This window comes from Salmo salar, chromosome 20, assembly GCF_965601325.2.
Source record: "Salmo salar chromosome 20, fSalSal1, whole genome shotgun sequence".
In the NCBI taxonomy this organism is placed as follows: Eukaryota; Metazoa; Chordata; class Actinopteri; order Salmoniformes; family Salmonidae; genus Salmo; species Salmo salar.
The window spans coordinates 48162779-48184931 of record NC_138310.1 but is presented as its reverse complement, the minus strand read 5'-3'; the positions used below and the strand labels follow the sequence as shown (position 1 = coordinate 48184931).

The 22153-nt window shown below is 41.9% G+C and overlaps 1 protein-coding gene across 1 annotated transcript in view; it reads right to left on the bottom strand.

Annotated features, from left to right (window-relative positions):
• Positions 1 to 15777, bottom strand: part of LOC123729246 (uncharacterized) — a 34412-nt gene extending 18635 nt beyond the window's left edge. The window contains exons 1-6 of the mRNA XM_045703526.1: positions 15681 to 15777; positions 15552 to 15584; positions 14455 to 14512; positions 2775 to 2917; positions 2486 to 2620; positions 1923 to 2161 (exon numbers count right to left, since the gene is read on the bottom strand). Coding sequence (XP_045559482.1) covers positions 1923 to 2161; positions 2486 to 2620; positions 2775 to 2917; positions 14455 to 14512; positions 15552 to 15584; positions 15681 to 15720 — 648 coding nt within the window. The 5' untranslated portion in view covers positions 15721 to 15777. The remainder of the gene's footprint in view (positions 1 to 1922; positions 2162 to 2485; positions 2621 to 2774; positions 2918 to 14454; positions 14513 to 15551; positions 15585 to 15680) is intronic.
• Positions 15778 to 22153: the final 6376 nt, after the last annotated feature.

Here is a 22153-nt window from a genome sequence, read left to right as displayed (position 1 = left end):
AGCTTCAAGTTCCTTGGCTTCCACATCACCAACAAACTAACATGGTCCAAGCACACCAAGACAGTTGTGACACTCTCCCCCTCGGGAGACTGAAAAGATTTGGCATGGGTCCTCAGATCCTCAAAAGGTTTTACAGCTGCACCATTGAGAGCGTCCTGACTGGTTGCATCACTGCCTGGTATGGCAACTGCTCGGCCTCTGACCGCAAGACACTGTAGAGGGTAGTGCGTACGGCCCAGTACATCACCGGGGCCAAGCTTCCTGCCATCCAGGACCTCTATACCAGGCGGTGTCCGAGGAAGGCCCGAAAAATTGTCAAAGACTCCAGCCACCCTAGTCATAGACTGTTCTCTCTGCTACCACATGGCAAGCGGTACCGGTGTGCCAAGTCTAGGTCCAAGAGCCTGCTAAATAGCTTCTACCCCCAAGCCATAAGACTCCTGAACAGCTAATCAAATGGCTACCCAGACTATTTGCAGAATAGTCTGGGTAGCCAGCGGAATGCTGCTGCTACTCTCTGTTATAGTCTATGCATAGTCACTTTAATAACTTTACCTACATGGAAACATTTTACCTCAATCACCTCGACACCGGTGCCCCCGCACATTGACTCTGTACCGGTACCCTCTGTATATAGCCCCGCTATTGTTATTTACTGCTGCTCTTTAATTATTTGTTATTCTTATCTCTTACTTTTTTTTTTGTTTTTTTCTTAAAACTGCATTGTTGGTTAAGGGCTTTTAAATAATCATTTCACTGTAAGGTTGTATTCGGCGCATGTGACAAATAACATTTGATTTGATTTGACTGTGTTGCCACACAGACCTCTAACTCAATCATCACGTTTGCAGATGACACAACAGTAGTAGGCCTGATTACCAACAATGACGAGACAGCCCACAGGGAGGAGGTGAGGGCCCTGGGAGAGTGGTGCCAGGAAAATAACCTCTCCCTCAACGTCAACAAAATGAAGGAGCTGATCGTGGACTTCATGGAGAGTATGCCCCTATTCACATCAAAGGGACCGCAGTGACGAAGGTGAAAAGCTTCAAGTTCCTCAGTGCACACATCATTGACAATCTAAAATGGTCCACCCACACAGACAGTGTGGTGAAGATGGCTCGACAGCGCCTCTTCAACCTCAGGAGTCCAAAAAGATAATGTTGTATAGCACACTGTATTACTTATGCAACTAATATAAGGACAGGACATGAGGCGGGAGTAGAAATGAACGTGGGCATTGTTTAATGCGTTTCACATGAAGAACATTCCAAGCATTTTAACGTTGGTAAGCAAGGGGGGGGGGGGGGGGGGGGGGTTATAGGTGCCCTAAAGGGACAAAACTAGAATATCAATACACAAGAGATCATCAAGGCCATCCCCTACCCGAGCCACGGCCTGTTCCCCCCGCTATCATCCAGAAGGCGAGCTCAGTACAGGTGCATCAAAGCTGGGACCGAGAGACTGAAAAACAGCTTCTATCTCAGGGCCATCAGACTGTTAAATAGCCATCACTTGCCAGCTACCACCCGGTTACTCAACCCAGCACCTTAGAGGCTGCTGCCCTATATTCATAGACATGGAATCACTGGTCACTTTAAATGGAACACTAGTCACTTTAATAATGTTTACATACTGCTTTACTCATTTCATAGGTGTATACTGTATTCTACTGTATTTTATTCAATGTCACTCAGACATTGCTTAATTCCATTTTTTTACTTTTAGATTTGTGTGTATTGTTGTGAATTCTTTGATACTACTCCACTGTTGGAGCTAGGAACACAAGCATTTTACTACACCTGCAATAACATCTGCTAAATATGTGTATGTGATCAATATATATTTTTTGGATTTGATGCCCCTAATGTTCTTATTTGTTCAGAAGGTTCAGTGCGTAAGGCACAAATACGTTTTTGTACCTGACCAGTTTGCGCTGGGGGAATAGTATGTAGCACTTCCTGGATGGCAGGAGCACAGCAGCTTGCATTGAGAGGTTTAGGGTTTAGTTGATATGATGGTTCAGTGATGTGGCAGCAGCAGTGGCTTCGCTGGTCAAACTGGTGGTCTCCACAGCACCGGTGGTGACCAGACATTTTGGTCAGGACCTTTCTTTTAACGACATCTCCACAGCAAAGCTGGTTGTCTTCATTGTAAAGCTCTGTGGAACAGGTAATAATGATTGATCAAGTGCTTTCAAGCGCTCAGGTCAAGTGTTACAAGGTTGACATTGTGAAAGTTAGTAAGTGAACATAAGAGCCATGAGGTGCAGGTGGGAAATTAGGTTGTCACAAAGACTTAGCATGAGAGAATTGGGAAACATCTCACAAACAGCTTTCGGAGTAGACAGACCTCTATGGTAAAAACGGTAAAACAACACCAACTCTTTTTATGCTTTTGGGAAGAATTTAAAACAAACACAACTACATAATCGATGATGACAGCAAAGACGTCAATAGATGTGAATAGACCTGATCTCGCTTACCTTTTCCACAACACTTGGAATGGGGTTGGGTCCTGATTAGGATCTGAGAGTCACAGCACAGCTGGTTGAGTGGATCATAGGCCCTAGAACCACAGCAATCTGACACCAGCTGGCTCACATTCAGAGTCAGCTGACCTGCAAGAAATAGTTGAATCACAGATAAACACATATCAAGCATATCAAAACAAAACTAAATAGGTGCTGAGAAAATAACGTTTTCACAGTTATCAGGTTAGAGTGAATAGATACAGTGGGATACTGCTAGGAGACATGACTCTGTCTATCTCACCACCACAACAGGAAGCCTGGGTGAGGTAGAAGGACCTGTTTCCACAGCAGGACTGCTCAGCCCCCATATGCAATTGTCTTTCACAGCAGGTGAACCCTGAAATGACAAATTTCACCTTGCCGCAGAAGTTATCTCCGGGAGACCTGCAAGGCAGAGGCTCATCTTTATATCTATAAGGCATTATGTGCAGCACATACACTCTTAGAAAAAAACTGCTATCTAGAACCTTAAGCGGTTCTTTGGCTGTGCCCATATAAGAGAACCATTTGAAGGACAATTTTTGGTCCATTTTTGGTTCCAGCAGGAGTGAACTCCTTTGTAGGCGGTTCACGGAGAAAGTCGGGAAGGCTGTTATTTTTGGATTATAGGCCGTGTTAATATTTTTTCACATCTTGATAACTCTTCTTTACAAAATAAATCTGAGCTGCATGTGATTGAACAAGTCACAGGAAGCACGAGCTGCATTCCTTCATACGTAAGAACAGAGTATTGTATGTGGGCCTATAGACTACAGAAATTGGTTCACTCTATGTCCTAAAATAAATTAGTTCATATCGGCAGAATTTTTTATAAAATATTTGGATGGTTAAAGGCTGAGGTTGTTTCAATTAAAAAACACTATGTAACATGGCTATAGAATTGGAAACACTGTGATTTTAGCGTGTGCAGAACGGCTGGCTGTGAAACTCTTTAAACCAGCCTATATAGACTTACTATATCTAGACCTAGGCAATATCTCGTTTTTTTACAATGTTGACAGAATAAATAAAAGAGGGTTGGGCGGATTACTTGAAAAATCTTGAATTGAAATTGACTCAAAAATACAAAAGACATATACAGTACCAGTCAAAAGTTTGGACACCTACTCATTCCAGGGTTTTTCTTTATTTTTTACTCTTTTCTACATTGTATAATAATAGTGAAGATATCTAAACTATTAAATAACACATGGAATCATGTCGTAACCAAAAAAGTGTTAAACAAATCAAAATCTATTTTATATTTGAGATTATTCAAAGTAGCCACCCTTTGCCTTGATGACAGCTTTGCACATTCTTGGCATTCTCCCAACCAGCTTCTTGAGATAGTAACCTGGAATGCTTTAAATTAACAGGTGCCTTGTTAAAGTTAATTTGTGGAATTTCTTTCCTTCTTAATGCTTTTGAGCCAATCAGTTGTGTTGCGACAAGGTAGGGGTGGTACACAGAAGATAGCCCTATATGGTAAAAGACCATGTCCATATCATGGCAAGAACAGCTCAAATAAGCAAAGAGAAATTACATTCCATCATTACTTTAAGATATGAAGGTCAGTCAATCTGGAAAATTTCAAGAACTTTGAAAGTTTCTTTATGGACAGAGCCTCACCAATATCCAATGGTAGCGCCTGGCGCGAAATACGAAAAACCTTAAAAATGCTATAATTTCAATTTCTCAAACATATTACTATTTTACACCATTTGAGAGATAAAACTCTCGTTAATCCAACCACATTGTCCGATTTCAAAAAGGCTTTACAGCAAAAGCAAAACATTAGATTATGTCAGGAGAGTACAAAGCCAGAAATAATCACACAGCCATTTTTCAAGCTAGCATATATGTCACAAAAACCAAAACCACAGCTAAATGCAGCACTAACCTTTGATGATCTTCATCAGATGACACTCCTAGTACATTATGTTATACAATACATGCATGTTTTGTTCAATCAAGTTCATATTTATATCAAAAACCAGCTTTTTACATTAGCATGTTTTGTTCAGAACTAGCATACCCACCGAACACTTCCGGTGAATTTACTAAATTACTCACGATTAACGTTCACAAAAAACATAACAATTATTTTAAGAATTATAGATACAGAACTCCTTTATTTAATCGCGGTGTCCGATTTTAAAATAGCTTTTCGGTGAAAGCACATTTTGCAATATTCTGAGTAGATAGCCCGGCCATCATGGCTAGCTAATTTGACACCCACCAAGTTTGGCCCTCACCAAACTCAGATTTACTATAAGAAAAATTGGATTACCTTTGCTGTTCTTCGTCAGAATGCACTCCCAGGACTTCTACTTCAACAACAAATGTTGTTTTGGTTCGAAATAATCCATAGTTAAATCCAAATAGCTCCGTTTTGTTCGTGCGTTCAAGTCACTATCCGAGGGTGACGCGCCAGCGCATTTCGTGAATTTTTTTTTTTTCTCCATTACCGTACTTAGAAGCATGTCAAACGCTGTTTAAAATACATTTTTATGCTATTTTTCTCGTAAAATAGCGATAATATTCCAACCGGGCGATGTTGTATTTGTTCAAACACTGAAAGAAAAAAAATGGAGTCGTCTCGTGCACTGATGTCAGTGAATGCTCCCGAGTGACGCAGCGGTCTAAGGCACTGCATCTCAGTGCTAGAGGCATCACTACAGACCCTGGTTTGATCCTGGGCTGTATCACAACCGGCCGTGATCGGGAGTCCCATAGGGCGGCGTACAATTAGTGCAGCGTTGTCCTGGTTAGGGGAGGTTTTGGCCGGGGTAGGCCGTCATTGTAAATACAAATTTGTTCTTAACTTACTTGCCTAGTTAAACAAAAGTAAACAAATAAAAAATAAATTAATGTTGGGCGATCGAATTGTGCATGTGACTTGATTGAATTTGAATTATGTGAATAGCCTAATGATAAGGATAATGATGATCAGTGGTGGGAAAAGTATCCAACTGTCATACTTAAAAGTAAAGATACCTTAATAGAAAATGACTCAAGTAAAAGCGAAAGTCACCAAGTAAAATACTACTTGAGTAAAAGTCTAAAAGTATTTGGTTTTAAATATACTTAAGTATAAAAAGTAAATGTATTTGCTAAAATATACTTTAGTATCAAAAGTAAAAGTATAAATAATTTCACATTCCTTATATATTTTTTAATTTAACGTTTATTTAACTAGGCAAGTCAATTAAGAATAAATTATTTTTTACAATGAAGGCCTACCAGGGAAAAGTGGGTTAACTGCCTTGTTCAGGGGCAGAACGACAGATGTTACCTTGTCAGCTTGGGGATTCAAACCAGCAACCTTTCGATTACTGTCCCAACGCTCTAACCACTAGTCTACCCCAAATATTAAACAACCCAGACTGCACAATTATTTACTAAAACATTATTTACAGATTCCCAGGGACACACTCCAACACTGACATAATTTACAAACAAAGCATTTATGTTTAGTGAGCTGCCAGATCAGGGGATGACCAGGGATGTTCTCTTGATAAGAGTATGAATTGGACCATTTTCCCTTCCTGCTAAGCATTCAAAATGTATTGAGTACTTTTGGGTGTCACGAAAAAAAAATGGAGTAAAAAGTACATTATTTTCTTTAGGAATGTAGTGGAGTAAAAGTAAAAGTTGTCAAAAATATAAATGGTAAAATACAGATACCTCAAAAACCTACTTAAGTAGTACTTTAAAGTATTTTTACCTATGTACTTTACACCACTGATGATGGTGGTGGTGGTGAGAACCCAGAAACAGATTGACTATAGTCACCTTAATCATAGGCTATTGGAAAATTGTGTCTCTAAAAACAGAATGTTTAGATTTCTATAGTCACGTGACAAGAGTATTTTTTATTGAGACTTCCAAACGTCGACCTTTTACCATAGGGAAGAGTATTAGGGCCAAGAAAATATAAAAACAATTATAATAAGGGTGGTGGTACTTGGATTATTCCTTTTTGCACGGGTAGTACTATTTCGAGAGAAAAGTGGCAATATTTTGAGAATAAAGTTACAATATTTCAAGAATAAAGTCGCAGTAAACTCAAAACTAAATTTCGAGATGTAAGCATTTTGAGAATGAAAAGTGGCAGAGCTAGAGCGGTGTTTGTCAGACCATGAGTCATCCCTAAATTATGTCTAGATCACAGCTGCAGGGTTTTCGCAGCATCATCTGGATATGTGTGCAACAAAAGTTCATCATTCCCCTTCTGCTACCCTTTCTGTCAAGCCATGGACACATAGAGTTTGACAAAAATGTTAGATAAATCCAATGTATGCACCACACAGAACGTACTGCAACTGCCTCGGCATGTCCCCCCGGCATGCTTACTGAAAAAAGAGTGTAAAAAAACGATTATATATTTCCTGAGCTTACTTATATCTAAAAATAGGACATACACTTCAAAACCTTGTTTCTTATTATTTATTTTGTGACTGTCTTTTTATACCTAAAGGTGTCATAAAATTCCAAATCAAATAGCTAAATAATCCATGGTATGACCATCTTAAAATAATTCCATATGTCAGCTTAGAACCCCCGCCCGCCCCTTCTAAATGTGAGAAAAAAACTATAATCCAAGTACCACCAACCATCACTGCTTATTTTTTTCCATCTTCACTTGGCCCTACTCTTCCGTAAAATGTGGTATGCTATAGCAGCGGTCCCCAACCACCGGGCACATTTGCTACTGGGCCGCACGGAAAGGAAAATAATTTATTACAAAAACGGTAAAAGAAAATAATTATTATATACAATTATAGACTATTTGTGCAGTAATTACATTGAACTTGGTGCAGTCTGTTGGTCTTTTCTCATCACTCTCATAACAGTTTACAGATTTTGAACTTGAGTAATATGTGCGCCGCGAGTTCATCACGGTCTGCGTGAGCTAGCTACGTTAGCTGACATGAATAAAAACAATCAAACGTCGCTGGAGAGCTTCTTCGGAAGGGGTAAGGGAGCTAAAAGGCCCAACGAAGATGTTGATAATGTAGAGACAGCAGAGCCCGAGACTGCAAAAAAAGAATGCCTAATTCAATAGGAAATATGATGTCCTACCTAAAATATGGCTTTATTGCGAAAGGTGACTCGCATGCTCCAAGCCCCCTGTGCGTAGTATGTGGAGATAGGCTATCTAACGAGGCAATGAAGCCCTCAAAACTGCTTCGGCACATCGAATCCAAGCACCCTGCACTTAAAGACAAACATGTTGAATTCTTTGAGCAAAGAAAACTGTAACAAGGACAGAAGCAAGTCTTGAAAGACACCGCATCAAAAAACGTGGCTGCACTGAGAGCGTCATACTTAGTGGCTAGCTGCGTTGCTAAGGCCAAGAAGCCTTTCACTATTGGTGAGGAGTTGATTCTACCTGCTGCTAAGGACATTTGCCGTGAACTCTTAGGAGAGACTGCAGCTAAAAGATAGCAGGTTCCTCTTTCGGCTACCACCGTCACTAGGCGAATTGATGAAATAGCGAAGGACGTTGAGGCACAATTGCTAGAGAGGCTTAACGAGTCACCGTGGTATGCAATCCAGATTGACGAATCTACCGATGTCGAAAACAAGGCAATACTGCTTGTTTATGTGCGATATATATTTCAGGATGATGCGCGTGAGGATATGTTGTGTGCGCTGTCCCTGCCGACTAACACAACGGCCACAGAACTATTCAAGTCTTTGGATGATTACATGTCAGGCAAATTTGATTGGTCATTCTGTGTTGGCGTATGCACGGATGGGGCTGCTGACATGACTGGACGGCTGTCTGGTTTCACTACCCGGGTTAAAGAGGTTGCACCTGAATGTGAGTATACGCACTGTGTCATTCACAGAGAAATGCTGGCTAGCTGAAAAATGTCACCTGAATTTAACGTCGTATTAAATTATGTTATTAAAGTTATCAATCACATCAAAGCACACACTCTTAACTTGCGTCTGTTTGGGCAGCTTTGTGAGGAAATGGACGCAGAGCACAAACGCCTTCTCTTATACACAGAAGTCAGATGGCTATCCAGGGGGAGATCGCTTGCCAGAGTGCCAGTGTTTGAGTTACGAGAGCCGCTACAGAGATTTCTTTCAGAAAAAAAGTCATCACTGGCAGCACATTTCAATGACGAGAAATGGGTCGCAAAATTCGCATACCTGTGCAACATATTCAACCTGCTCAACGAACTCAATCTGTCACTTCAGGGGGAGAATGACAACTGTCTTTAAGTTGGCAGATAAAGTGGCTGCATTCAAAGCCAAACTGGAACTGTGGGGACAGCGAGTGGACAGGGGCATATTTGACATGTTCCAAACATTAGCGGCGGTGTTGGGAGAGACTGAAACTGGGCCGTCTTTCTCCCAGCTGTTGTGCGATCACGTCTCCCATCACCCCTAGACCCCTAGTCTTGTTGCCTGGATACAAGCTCAGGGCTCCCACTGATTCAGCGACATGGAGAGTTGCAATGTTTTTATTATACGGTCAGTAGAGAAAAATATGCACTTTATGTTTTTAGAATATCATCAGACCTACTTATATCATTAGACCTACTTAAACTAAAATGTTATGAAAAAGTGTCTATACTAAACTTCTAGGTCTAATCAATATTCCGGTCTTGTCGTGTTCCAGTACGAATCGATGTCGTCGATAACAGCGCTCTGCTGGACTCCGGCAGCATGTTACCCTGGCCCAACCGCAGTGGCTCACACGAGAGGGGAAAGATGAGGTGACATTGTCCTGCGTACACAAGAACACGAAGAGGTACCCAACCATGCCGGTGTGGATAACCACCCCAAGGGGGAGTGCCAGATGTGCGTGGGGGCTGTTCCTAACCTGCCTGTGCCCATTCTCCTGGGTAGAGATTGCCTTCTTTTCCAGGCACTGTGGAGATGCGTGTGTGATGTAGGAAGGAGAGGAAAAAGGATGCCCCGAAACCAGAGGTGGCCACTGGGCCCGAGTCGGAGCAGGAGGAGGGAGATGACCCTGTGCCGGGAAGCGAGCCATCGTCCGAGGAGGACTTCAGGTTCCCCTTTATGGAGGTGGAGGCACCAGACGGGCCGCCCAACACTGGAATCATCACGGGCCAGTTCGGGACGGCCCAATTAGAAGACCTCAACTTCCAGAACGCGAGGGGCCAGGTGATCGCGGTGGATGTTGTGCTATTACCTGGGGTAACCGAGTGGCGCTACCCCCACTTTGCCATCAAGCATAATTTATTGTATCAAGTAGTTAAGCACAATAGGGAGACGAATGACTTGTTACTCATACCCACCTGGTATGTTAGGACTGTCTTGCAGCTCGCCCACACCCACCTGCTCGGAGCACACCAGGGGATGGAGAAAACCAGGGAGTGGATCGGGAATCGGTTCCACTGGCCCGGAGTCAAGTGCACCTTGGAGGACTACTGCCGTACCTGCCCAGAGTGCCAGATCACAGCTCGGAAGGCACATTATAGAAACCCTGTGGTTCCCTTGCCCATTATAGGGGTGCCGTTTGAGCGGGTGGCAATGGATCTGGTGGGTCCGTTGGTGAAGACTGCGAGGGGACACCAATACATCATGGTAATCGTGGATTACGCCACTCGGTATCCAGAGGCAATCCTTTTACATCTCTGTAGGTTACAGGCGGTGATGGATGCGCTAAGGGATGCGGGGCTGACCACGAACCCCCACAAGTGCAAGCTGGTGTCATGACATTGCCCTGTTGGGTGAGGTTTATGATCCCCCCCATAAATACCTTTCCCCTTTTTCTCTCCACTCTACAGAATGGACTCTTGGAAAGCCCTGTGTTACCACAGAGAAAGTATGTTACCATCAAAAGGTTGGGAAGTGGAGCAATATTCCCTTTCTCAACCAGTTGAAAGTCTTCGTTGGTACTTAAAGAATATGATGTCAGATGTTGTTGTCTGGGACATTATATCTGATGATAGGACAACATAAATTGTATCTTGGAATTTCTACACATTGTAGTTATCAGATTCACATGGAATTGTTGTACAATTTAAATGTTTAAATAGGAAACAATTTGTGAGAAGATGAAATGTGATTTTAGCTTCTAAATGAGAGAATTGTTTTCATAAGTAAACTTATGCTTACTCAGTGGCCACGCCCAAGTGAACAGACATTTGTTGAGAACTATGAAACACGCCCTTCTCTCCCCCAGTACAAAGCCCGTTGACGGAATTCAACCTCAGTTCTCGATGATGTAAGGACTGGTGTTCATATGTTTAAAGGGCTAATTTCAACTTCAACCTAACGAAATTAACATTTAGTTCCAGAAATGTTAGGACTGCTGTCCTAACGTTCAAAAGGGCAAATTTCAACGTGGAGGTGACGATCACCACGCTGGAATGCGGAATTTCAACTAGACCAGCCAGAATACAGCGTGAGCTGATTATGGAAACTTGGTCTGAACTTTGAACGATTATTCACTAACTTCTTAAAATACAGGGGGCAGTATTTTCACGGCCGGATGAAAAACGTACCCAAATTAAACTGGTTACTACTCTGGCCCAGAAACTAGAATATGCATATTAGTATATTTGGATAGACAACACACTGAAGTTTCTAAAACTGTTTGAATGGTGTCTGTGAGTGTAACAGAACTCATATGGCAGGCAAAAACCTGAGAAGAATTCAACCAGGAAGTGGGAGATCTGAGAATTGTAGTTCTTCTTTCTAATCCCTATCAAAACTACAGTGTCTGCGGGGTCATGTTGCACTTCCTAAGGCTTCCATTGGCTGTCAAAAGCGTTCAGAAAGTTTTTTATCCATCTCCTGTAACCGGGCAGAGAATAGTAGCTCAGTCAATGAGTGGACTGCCTATGGACAAAGGGATTGGTAATGCACGATCCCGCGAGCACGCCGTTCCTTCTTTTTCTTCTTGAAGGAATATGCTATTGTCCGGTTGGAATATTATTGCATTTTTACGTTAAAAATACCACAAAGATTGATTTTAAACAACGTTTGACATGCTTCTAAGAACGGTAATGGAACATTTTGACTTTTCGTCTCTGGTACCGCGCTCGCGCGTTATGCCTTTGGATAGTGCTCTGTACGCACGAACAAAACTGAGGTATTTGGAAACAAATATGGATTATTTCGAACAAAAACATTTATTGTGGAAGTAGCAGTCCTGGGAGTGCATTCTGACGAAGATCAGCAAAGGTAAGAGAATATTTATAATACTAATTCTGAGTTTAGGTGACCCCAGAACTTGGCGGGTGTCTGTATAGCTTGCTTTGATGGCGAGCTATGTACTCAGAATATTGAAAAATGTGCTTTCGCCAAACAGCTATTTTAAAATCTGACACAGCGGTTGCAGGAGTACTGTATCTATAATTCTTAAAATAATTGTTATGTATTTTGTCAACGTTTATGATGAGTATTTATGTAAATTGATGTGGTCATTCACCGAAAGTTTTGGTGGAAATAAATTTTCTGAACATCACGCGCCAATGTAAAATGCTGTTTTTGGATATAAATATGAACTTTATCGAACAAAACATACATGTATTGTGTAACATGATGTCCTAGGAGTGTCATCTGATGAAGATCGTCAAAGGTTAGTGCTTCATTTAGCTGTGTTTTGGGTTTTTGTGACATATATCCTTGCTTGGAAAATGGCTGTGTGGTTATTTTTGTCTATGTACTCTCCTAACATAATCTAATGTTTTGCTTTCGCTGTAAAGCCTTTTTGAAATCGGACAATGTGGTTACATTAAGGAGATGTGTATCTTTAAAATGGTGTAAGATAGTCATATGTTTGAGAAATTGAAATTATGATATTTTTGCTGTTTTGTATTTCGCGCCATGCTATTTCACTGGCTGTTGAATAGTGTGGGACGGTCACGTCCCACCTTGCCCAGAGAGGCTAAAGAAGAAGTGATACCTCCTAGACGTTGAGTTATCAGCTGCAGCTGTAAACGTACGTGGCTTAGGAAAGGACAGACAATCTCCAAAGAACGACTTTAACGTATCCGCTCTACAACACTACGACCAGAAAGATTCTTCAAAGGACAATGGTCGATCTCTGCTGGGTAAACCAGTCTTCTATCTTCGACTAATCTATCGAAGCGCAGCTCAGAGTAAATATATATCTTGCATTTTCCTTTTCCGAATGGGCAGTTATTAGAATCCATAAGATTCTGTATTTACGGTAGAATAGCTTATCAAGGTCTGATAGAGACCCAATCCCTTTGTCTCTCAGTCTTCTCGCTCTTTCATTCAAATCCAACCCCCTTCCTTTGTGTTACCAGCCGTCATATGGGGTTAGCCCACTAGGGGCTTTTCATGACATGATTAGTAATCGATGTATGATCTATCCTGTGTATATATATATGTCATTCTGTGTGATTATTTCGGTATTTAATAAATAAATAATTAAGCCAATTTGTGTATTGCTGATTCAACTTGTTAGCCAGGGTTCGTGCAGATAACCAAGTACTTTACGACCATCAGAATGAGACTGAATAAGGTGACGATTAATAATTGACAGATATTAATAATAAAAGATCTTCAGATCTTTAAGAGATTGGATTCGGGAGATAACCGCTCTATATAAATGAATGCTTCCATGATGCCCCAGGTTATTAATGGTTTAATTGTTGCATGATTTAATTCAATCACGTTAGGTAATCGATTTGATAAAATAGCATGTCATATAATTTTATCATAGTCAGAGACACAACATTTGGCTACTCTGAGGTGGAGTTCCTGGGCTATCAAATCGGGCAGGGAAATGTGAAGCCCCAAGAAAAATATCCCGCTGCAATTAGGTAATGGCCGGTCCCCCGAACCAAGAGGCAGTTTAAGTTGTTCCTGGGGTTAGCAGGCTACTACAGTCAATTTGTATCTAACTTTGCCGCAATAGCTTCTCCCCTCACAGACATAACGAAAGCACGCCTACCCCAGAGTGTGCGAAGGACAGAGGACACAGACGCGGCGTTCCAGGCCCTGAAGGACGTGCTATGTTTGCACCGGGACTCGACTCCTCAAAAACCTCCTGGTCCAGACAGACGCGTCTGACACAGGGGTAGGGGCCGTCTTGTCCCAAGAGCAGGAAGGCGAGGAGCACCCCATCATGTATGTCAGCAGGAAGCTCCTCCCTAGGGAGAAGAAGTACTCGATTGTCGAGGAGTGCCTTGCCGTGAAGTGGGCACTGGACACCCTCAAGTATTACCTCCGCGGGAGGAAGTTCACCCTGACCACTGACCATGTCCCCCTTGTGTGGATGGCAAGAGGTAAGGACACAAATGACCTGCTGGTTCCTGTCCTTACAGCGATTCTCTGTCATCCACAAGCAATGCGGATGCCTTCTCCAGGAGGGACGCAAACCTAGCCCTGAGCACGCCTCCCTCCCGGTTGGTGGGGGGGACGGGAGACGGGGGGGACGGTCTACCCCAAGGGTTGCTGATAGAGGGGAGGTATGTGCCGCGACGTTGGCTCCCTCTGCTGGGAGTACATGGGCTGGGCACCCCGACGCTGATGGCCCCAAGTAGAGGTAATTAGGGGAGAGTGCCAACCAGCTGTGCACGCCACATAAAGGGAGCACCGTGGCACACTGCGAGGGAAGACCAAGAAACAAACACGGAGCAGAATCTGAGAAGAAGGACCGAGCCAAACCTAAGTTATTTTGTTGTTATGTTTATTTTGTTGCCTAGTAAAGTCGTGTTTTTTGTCTCTGTGTTAATCTCTGCACGCTCAACCCAACACCCCACGGTTTACCACAAGACTCATAAACAGGCAATAGGCTATAGCTGGCTTCATAGTTTTTGAGTGCATTGGGGTACACAGCGTAGTAGGCCTAGCTCCCACACAAAGTTTTGCTCAACAAAAATACAAATAACCCCACTTAACACTGATCTATGGTCAGTTTTAGGCAACTTCTACACAGAGCACAGATGAGGGAATTATATACTGACTATACTCACCTGACATAGAAATCCCTGCTATGGGCAGAGACTGGAAGTCCAAAACGATTGATTTGCCCTGTGAGATGGAACAATAGGAACATCCACACCTTAAGACAATGTCCTGGCTACGTGTTCTGTGAGAAGCTCTTTACACTAACTGAAAAATGTCCTATGTAAATGTCCTGTGCAAAATATTGTCAATGACAGTTGCTTAGAATTTTTTTAAATAAAGAATTTAATCATTAATTGTTTCAATTCAGAAATTAAACCCACAATTCCTTTATCCATGTATTACAAAATAGATTGCAATACATTTGATCTTGGCGTTAAGCTCCTTCAGGAGAGCTCATTGTCCGAGCAATGAGTCAATTATTACCCTTATTAATCAACTTCAGGCAGTGAGCGAGATATATACCAATCTGACAGGAAAAAAAGCAGAACCAAACAGATGGAGGCAGGGCTGGTGGGAAACAAAAAATGCATAGCGGGGTGGCAGATATGTTACAGCAGCAATATTAAGCAGCAAGAAAAGCCTATCGCATAGCTTAGCGCAACAGCAATGCAGGAGAAGAGAATGTGTGAGCAGAAATGGTCAACTTAAATAGACCACAAAAATAAGGTAGAAAGAATTTGATTCCGATTGGTGTAATCTGACCTTTCTGTCTGAACTGGCTTTGCTTAGTAGTTACTGGTAAAACATCACAGAGCTCTATAAAACCATGCTCAAGCAGGCCATTCTGTTTACGGTAATGATGACTCAACTGACTTCACAAATGTATCATCTAGATTGCAGAGATATCCATCTACAGGCAGAACTCTGTTTGTGACTTTAAACAAAAATCTATGCATTCCTGGTTGAGATTTGTTTTCAGCAGGCATATCAAGGAAGTAAGGTACATGATGCACAAACGCTCAAGTCCAAGCCACAGAGAAATAATTCACAATCAATTTTGCTATTGCTTACTGTAAAAGAAGAGGAGCCCACAGTACAACATACCGTACACACATCAACCTGGGAGGCAGAGTAGTAGCCCACACATCCCTACACTTCTCAACAGTTGGCCCCATTTCCATCATACAAACAGATGAAAGACATGATAGTGCTTTCCACTTACCAGTTGCGCTGTAGCAGGGTAGAGCCAGAAGTACTGCACAAATGAAACAAACAAATGTTAAGAAAAGTCCAGAGATTGTACAGACAAATTCTAGCAAATGTGCAGAGTTTGATAGTGATGGTCACATACCAAACATCAGTAGTGGAGTGGTCATGGTGACTCTTTCCATAAAGCAGTCTCACTCTACAATGAAAGACTAGATATACTTCAGCCACACTTGAAAGATGTCACGCCTGCCGCTCCTCCTCCCTGGCACTAACACACACACACACACACACACACACACACACACACACACACACACACACACACACACACACACACACACACACACACACACACACACACACACACAAACACAGATAAGACAGGATAATTACACCAGAAAGGACAGACTGACCCTAGCCCCCCGTCACATAGATTATTGCAGCATAGATACTGAGCACAGAGACAGTAGGGGTCAGGGGGAACAGGGTAAGGGAAAGGGGGATACTAGTCAGTTGTTCAACTGAATGCATTCAACTGAAATGTATCTTCTGCATTTAATCCAACCTCTCAAAATAAGAGAGGTGCGGAGGGCTGCCTTAATCGACATTCACGTCATCGGCGTATACATTTTAAAAGGAAATAGGAAGAATGTCAGGAAAATGTGAGGAGGACCAGGGAACCGGAGGCCAAGAGGGCTATTCTTTGATTAACCTCTTGGCGTTCCCCTAGGATAGGGGGCGCTAAAAGCGATTTTTGAAAAAAATTCGCGCCCATTTTAAACGGCCTCCTACTCAAACTCAGAAGCTAGGATATGCATATAATTAATACTTGTGGATAGAAAACACCCTAAAGTTTCTAAAACTGTTTGAATGGTGTCTGTGAGTATAACAGAACTCATATGGCAGTCAAAACCCAGAGACCGATCGTAACAGGATGTGGAATTCTGAATTGTGGACTCAAATTCACATCTTTGCCTATTAATCACACCGTGAGCTATGGTTCATTGAGCACTTCCTATTGCTTCCACTAGATGTCCCCAGTCTTTACAAAGTGGTTTGAGTCTCCTACTGTTAAAACTGAATGAATGAGACACTGTTGAAATTGGTCACATGAGGAGGGCCATCACCATTATGACGCCGGCGGCCCTGTCTACCCTCCCCTTTCGAAACGTTTTGAAACACAATGCAATCGTCCCCCTCGAATCTGATTGGCTCTCTTGTTGAAACAGGCCCTGAAGATTTATGTTATACAACGTTTGACATGTTTGAACGAACCTAAATGGAAAAAAAATGCTTTTTCTTGAAATAGCTGTCCCGTGGCCGACGGAAGTTTTGGAGCAGCCTTCAGACGCGCTAACAAGAACAAGCTCTTGGAACATAAAGGAGTAATTTTTTCGAATGAAAATACATTTGTTGTGGACCTGGGATTCCTGGAAGTGCTTTCTGATGAAGACAACCAAAGGTAAGGGATTATTGACAATAGTATACAAGACTAGATGTGATATGCGATTGTTCCAAGATGGCGCAGACCTGTAACGTTAGCCTATTTTTCAGAGTATCGCATCCCCTTTCATCGCAAAGTGTGATTACCCAGTAAAGTTATTTTTAAATCTGGTATTACAGGTGCTTTCAAGAGATATTCATCTATAAATCTTAGAATGACAATATTACATTTTAAAAATGTTTTCGAATAGTAATTTAGTAAATTATAGCACTGTTTCACCGGATGCATTTGAGGGAAAATAGTTAGTCAACGTTACGCACCGATGTAAAATGCTGTTTTTATATATAAATATGAACTTTATCGAACAAAAGAATGCATGTATTGTGTAACATGATGTCCTAGGTGTGTCATCTGATGAAGATTGTCAAAGGTTAGTGCTGCATTTAGCTGTTTTTTGGTTATTTGTGATGCATGTGGTTGGTCGAAAAATGGCTATGTGGCTACTTTTACGATATACTCCTCTAACATAATCTAATGTTTTGCCGCACAGGGGTTAATGAGACTAGGTCAATAATAGGGCAATTTCAGCTTTACTCGTCTGTGGGGCTACTCAGCAACCACCACAGGTTGTACGTACACCACCATTCCACACTACCGAGACCGTTCCATTTATTCAAATCCAGCCATTACAATAAGTCTGTCCTCCTATAGCTCCTCCCACCAGCCTCCACTGACCTGAGCATACAAATAGAGTTAGTAATTCCCAAATGGAACCACATTCATAATTATTCCGCAGTACTGTTTGTCCCAAAAATGCAACTCTTAAAGTAGGAACGTGTCCACAGTTGATGAGAAAAGTATTTTAGGGGAATTACTATGCAACCCACCCCAGACCTTTTGCCAAAAACACATTTAGATAACATTGGTTCATCTAAAAGAGATAAGGTTCTTACGTAAACACCCAATAATGTATGTTGCTTCCTGTACTCCAGGACATTTCACACTACTGAGCCAAACCAAACGAGCCAAATCAAGCTGTATTGAACTAATCAAAGACTCACATCTTGCAACATTGATATTAATAGTGGCACCCCAATGGTGGAACAAGCTCCCTCACGACGCCAGGACAGCGGAGTCAATCACCACCTTCCGGAGACACCTGAAACCCCACCTCTTTAAGGAATACCTAGGATAGGATAAAGTAATCCTTCTAACCCCCCCCCCCCCCCCCCTTAAAAGATTTAGATGCACTATTGTAAAGTGGTTGTTCCACTGGATATCATAAGGTGAATGCACCAATTTGTAAGTCGCTCTGGATAAGAGCGTCTGCTAAATGACTTAAATGTAAATAGTCTTGGATGTGGCCTCCACTCAATAGAGTTCTTGCGCCTGGTTTTTCTTTACAATCATGTGATCATCACATCAACTATGAGTAATACAGCTTCCAACTCTCTTTTTTTCTCTACGAGCTCACGTTTCTTTCCTTTGTTTTAGGCCTTGTGTTTATTTGACAGGATTATTTGAAAGGATTTGAGGATTAGTTTAAGAGTTGGGTTAAACAGGGCAGGGTGTCATAACATCTGTTGAATATTTTACACACGGCCCCCCCAGACTATAATCGCAGCAGCCAGTTAATAGGTACTGTGAGTGGATTGCTACGTGTTGCAAAATTAATATTACTATTGTGATGCATAATTGCCATGGTCATTTGGAATGTCCACTCAATGGGCATTATGATTAACAGGCCTAGCTAGTCCTTCTACAGATCATATGCTCTATGACAGCATCATCTCCTGTAGTAACAGTGCCATTTCAAAAGCCAGGAAAATAATAAAATCCTCTACCAATAAAAAGAGAAAGACGTTAAAGTTAGCTAATAGCGCTCATTTTTAATTAGAAGACTTAAGGACATTTACCTAACATTTACCTAACCAAGTTAGTAACCAATAACGTCTTCTCTTGCCAACTGTCCTCTTGCGCCTCACGTTTAAGAATATTGCCATACAGTATATCCAGTGAACAAAAATCTGAACAGATAAACACAAGAAAGAAATATGAACTTTGGGATTGGTAGGGACAACTCAGAGTTTCGTGCCCTCTTATATCCATCCCTCTTCTCCATGTATCTGTCTGGTGGAGGTCATATTTGGCAAGGTACAACGGGTGGTGGTGGAATTATTATTTTTTCTTCCTCAACTTGATTTGATTAAAACAAACTTTAATAGATAAAAAATGTTAAAAGAAGTAAAGTAAAGAAAATAATAAAATAGAGGGGTTGGGTAGAGGGTACAATCCCGGCTTAGGGTAAAGTGTTAAGGGGTAGGGTTGGAAATAAGATACAAACCCGGTTTAGGGCAAGGGGGTTGGGGGAGGTGTAATGACTTTATAAAAAATATAAAGTAGGGGATGGAAACTTGTTCTTCAGATTACTGGGGGTGTTTCCATCATTCAACAGGAGAGGCAAAGAGGATTATGCGCATGTCTTCTGCAGCAACATACCGTCTACATTGTGGTCTGGATCTCAGGTAAATATTCCGATAAGTCATTAGGTAGGTGTGCATGTTAAAAGGGCACTTTGGGTAAGTAGGCCTATGAATGTTTTAAAAGGTCACTGCAGGTAAGTATACATATTTTAAAAAGAGGATTATATGTATTTTTATTTTTCAAATGTAAAACGTTCTTAAAAGCTGGGAGCATCTGTGTCCATAGGTGGTTTGAAATGGGTTTGGATAGTAAAAATGTAAATAATGTCAGCCTCTAGCGTTATTAAGAGTTATGTGAAAGAAAAAAATCAACTTACAGTGCAGTAAAACTGGGGTTTAGGTTGTTAAAATGTCAGCTTCTATTGCAGTGACCCACTGTTCCTGGACAGGTGAGTTTAAAAGTGGTTTAGAGTAGGTCCAGGGGTTAAAAACCATGTGTTAAAATATCAGCAGGAATAAGAGAGGCTACAATCACAATAAAATACAGGAGATATCCACTCTAAAATGGGTTTGAAAGTGGTTTAGAAGTGATGAAAATGCTCACTATTTAGGAAGCACAGAGAGAGGGGTGCTGGATCAAAATCTGGGCGGGTAAGCTTCTTCCTCCTGAATCATGGGATTCAGAGATGGATTGTCCACTGACCTGAGGGTAAACTTCCAGAACAGCCATCCCTCTCCTCTTCGGTTCTCAGATCTGAAAGTTAATGTATGCAGTGTGTGTTTGTTTACGTGAGGAGTTTGTATACCATCTTCATGGCAATGGTCTAAAGTTTTCTGACGTGAGACCTCCCCACGTTTCATCAGGCTAGTGTAGCATACTCAAAGAGTGGCCGGATGTAGCTCTGATACAATCTTATGGCTGTCCCGGCCGTGGCTCCTCCTTTTCTTCTGCAGAGTACCCTAAGGTGGTTCAAGCACTTACTTCCCTCATTCTCCAGTCACTCTTTAGGGATACATGGATATTTTCTTGGAATGTGACCCCAAGGAACTTGGCTTGTGTCCTCCCCTGGTGGCTTGATCTTCAGTTTCTTGATACGCTCCTGCAGCTCTGTGAAAGTGACAGGAGTGATGAGGAGGTGACCGGTGTGGAGGGTGGTGCTTATGGGTAGATGGTTGGGGAAACAGCGCATTTGGAAAGTATTCAGACCCCTTGACCTTTTCAACATTTTCTTACCTTACAGCCTTATTCTGAAATGCATTAAATATATTTTGTCCTCATGAATCGACACACAACACCCCATAGTGACAAAGCGAAAACAGGTTTTAGAAATGTCTGCAAATGTATTACAAAGAAAAACAGAAATAATTTCAGACCCTTTGCTATGAGGCTCGAAATTGAGCTCAGGTGCAACCGGATTCCATTGATCATCCTTGAGATATTTCTACAACTTGATTGGAGTCCACCTGTGGTAAATTCAATTAATTGGACATGATTTGGAAAGGCACACGCTTGTCTATATAAGGTCCCACTATTGACAGTGCATATCAGAGCAAAAACCAAGCCATGAGGTCGAAGGAATTGCCCGTTGAGCTCCGAGACAGGATTGTGTCTAGGCACAGATCTGGGGTAGGGTACCAAAAAAATGTCCGCAGCATTGAAGGTCTCCAAGAACACAGTGGCCTCCATCATTATTAAATGGAAGAAGTTTGGAACCACCAAGAATCTTCCTAGAGCTGGCCGCCCGGCCAAACTGAGCAATCAGACCAATCAGCCCCGGCCCTTCCTCCATCACTTCCCAGACGGACACCCACACGGAGGATCCCGGCGCACTACGGATCTGACCATAGAGGGAGAGACCCCAATCCACCAACTCCTCCACCTTCACCTTCCAAAAGTAACCTTTCAAATACTTATTGTATTCCCCGTCACTCTGTTCACTGCATTAAAGCATTCTTGTTCTTACCCAGCGGACGTCAATCACATGGCCAATATATTCGTTTGTACAACCACTTTTTAATGCTATTTTCTGGAAATATGTCCGGAAATGGAAAGCAAATGAAGGCAATATGGACAAAAGCATTTGACGCAAAACCAAAGGTCAAGCCAATAAATTCTCAAAACCCCACCAACACCTACCAATTCTGTCGAAAATATAATTGAAAACACTGCGAAATTTCTATGTGAATCTCTTACCTACTGTTAATTTCCACTAGTATCTTAGAACAATTACTTGTATGACTTTTGATAGATTATTGGGTCTCACATGTATCCAACAATAAGCTATTTCCCAGAGGTTTTAAGGCCCTGGTCAACAGCCCATTTTTGCGTTGTTACTTATGGCTTTCGACTGGTCAATATATCTACCTCACATGCAATTATCTTCTTACCCCCGTGAAAATTTCCCAATGTGTATTCAATTACTTCTATGTGTTGAATCTTCCTTCTTGAAACTTTATCTATAGAGGTGACTTTTAATCGGACATTAGGTCGCATACGTCTACAACTATAAGCTATTTTCCAGGGGTCGTAAAGCCCTAGTTAAAACAATTCAACTTTCTCTGTGACCAGTGAGTCACCAACTCGTCTTATGCCTTACGCAACTCGGCTCCACCTTCCTCAAACTCCAGTGCCCTCCTTTTGCTTACCTTTTTAACAATGTCTATGGATTGTACAAGGATTTTAAATTGGGACTTCAACTCCATACTAAATCTAATTCCATCTGCTGTGTTGTTCTGCCCTATCTATAG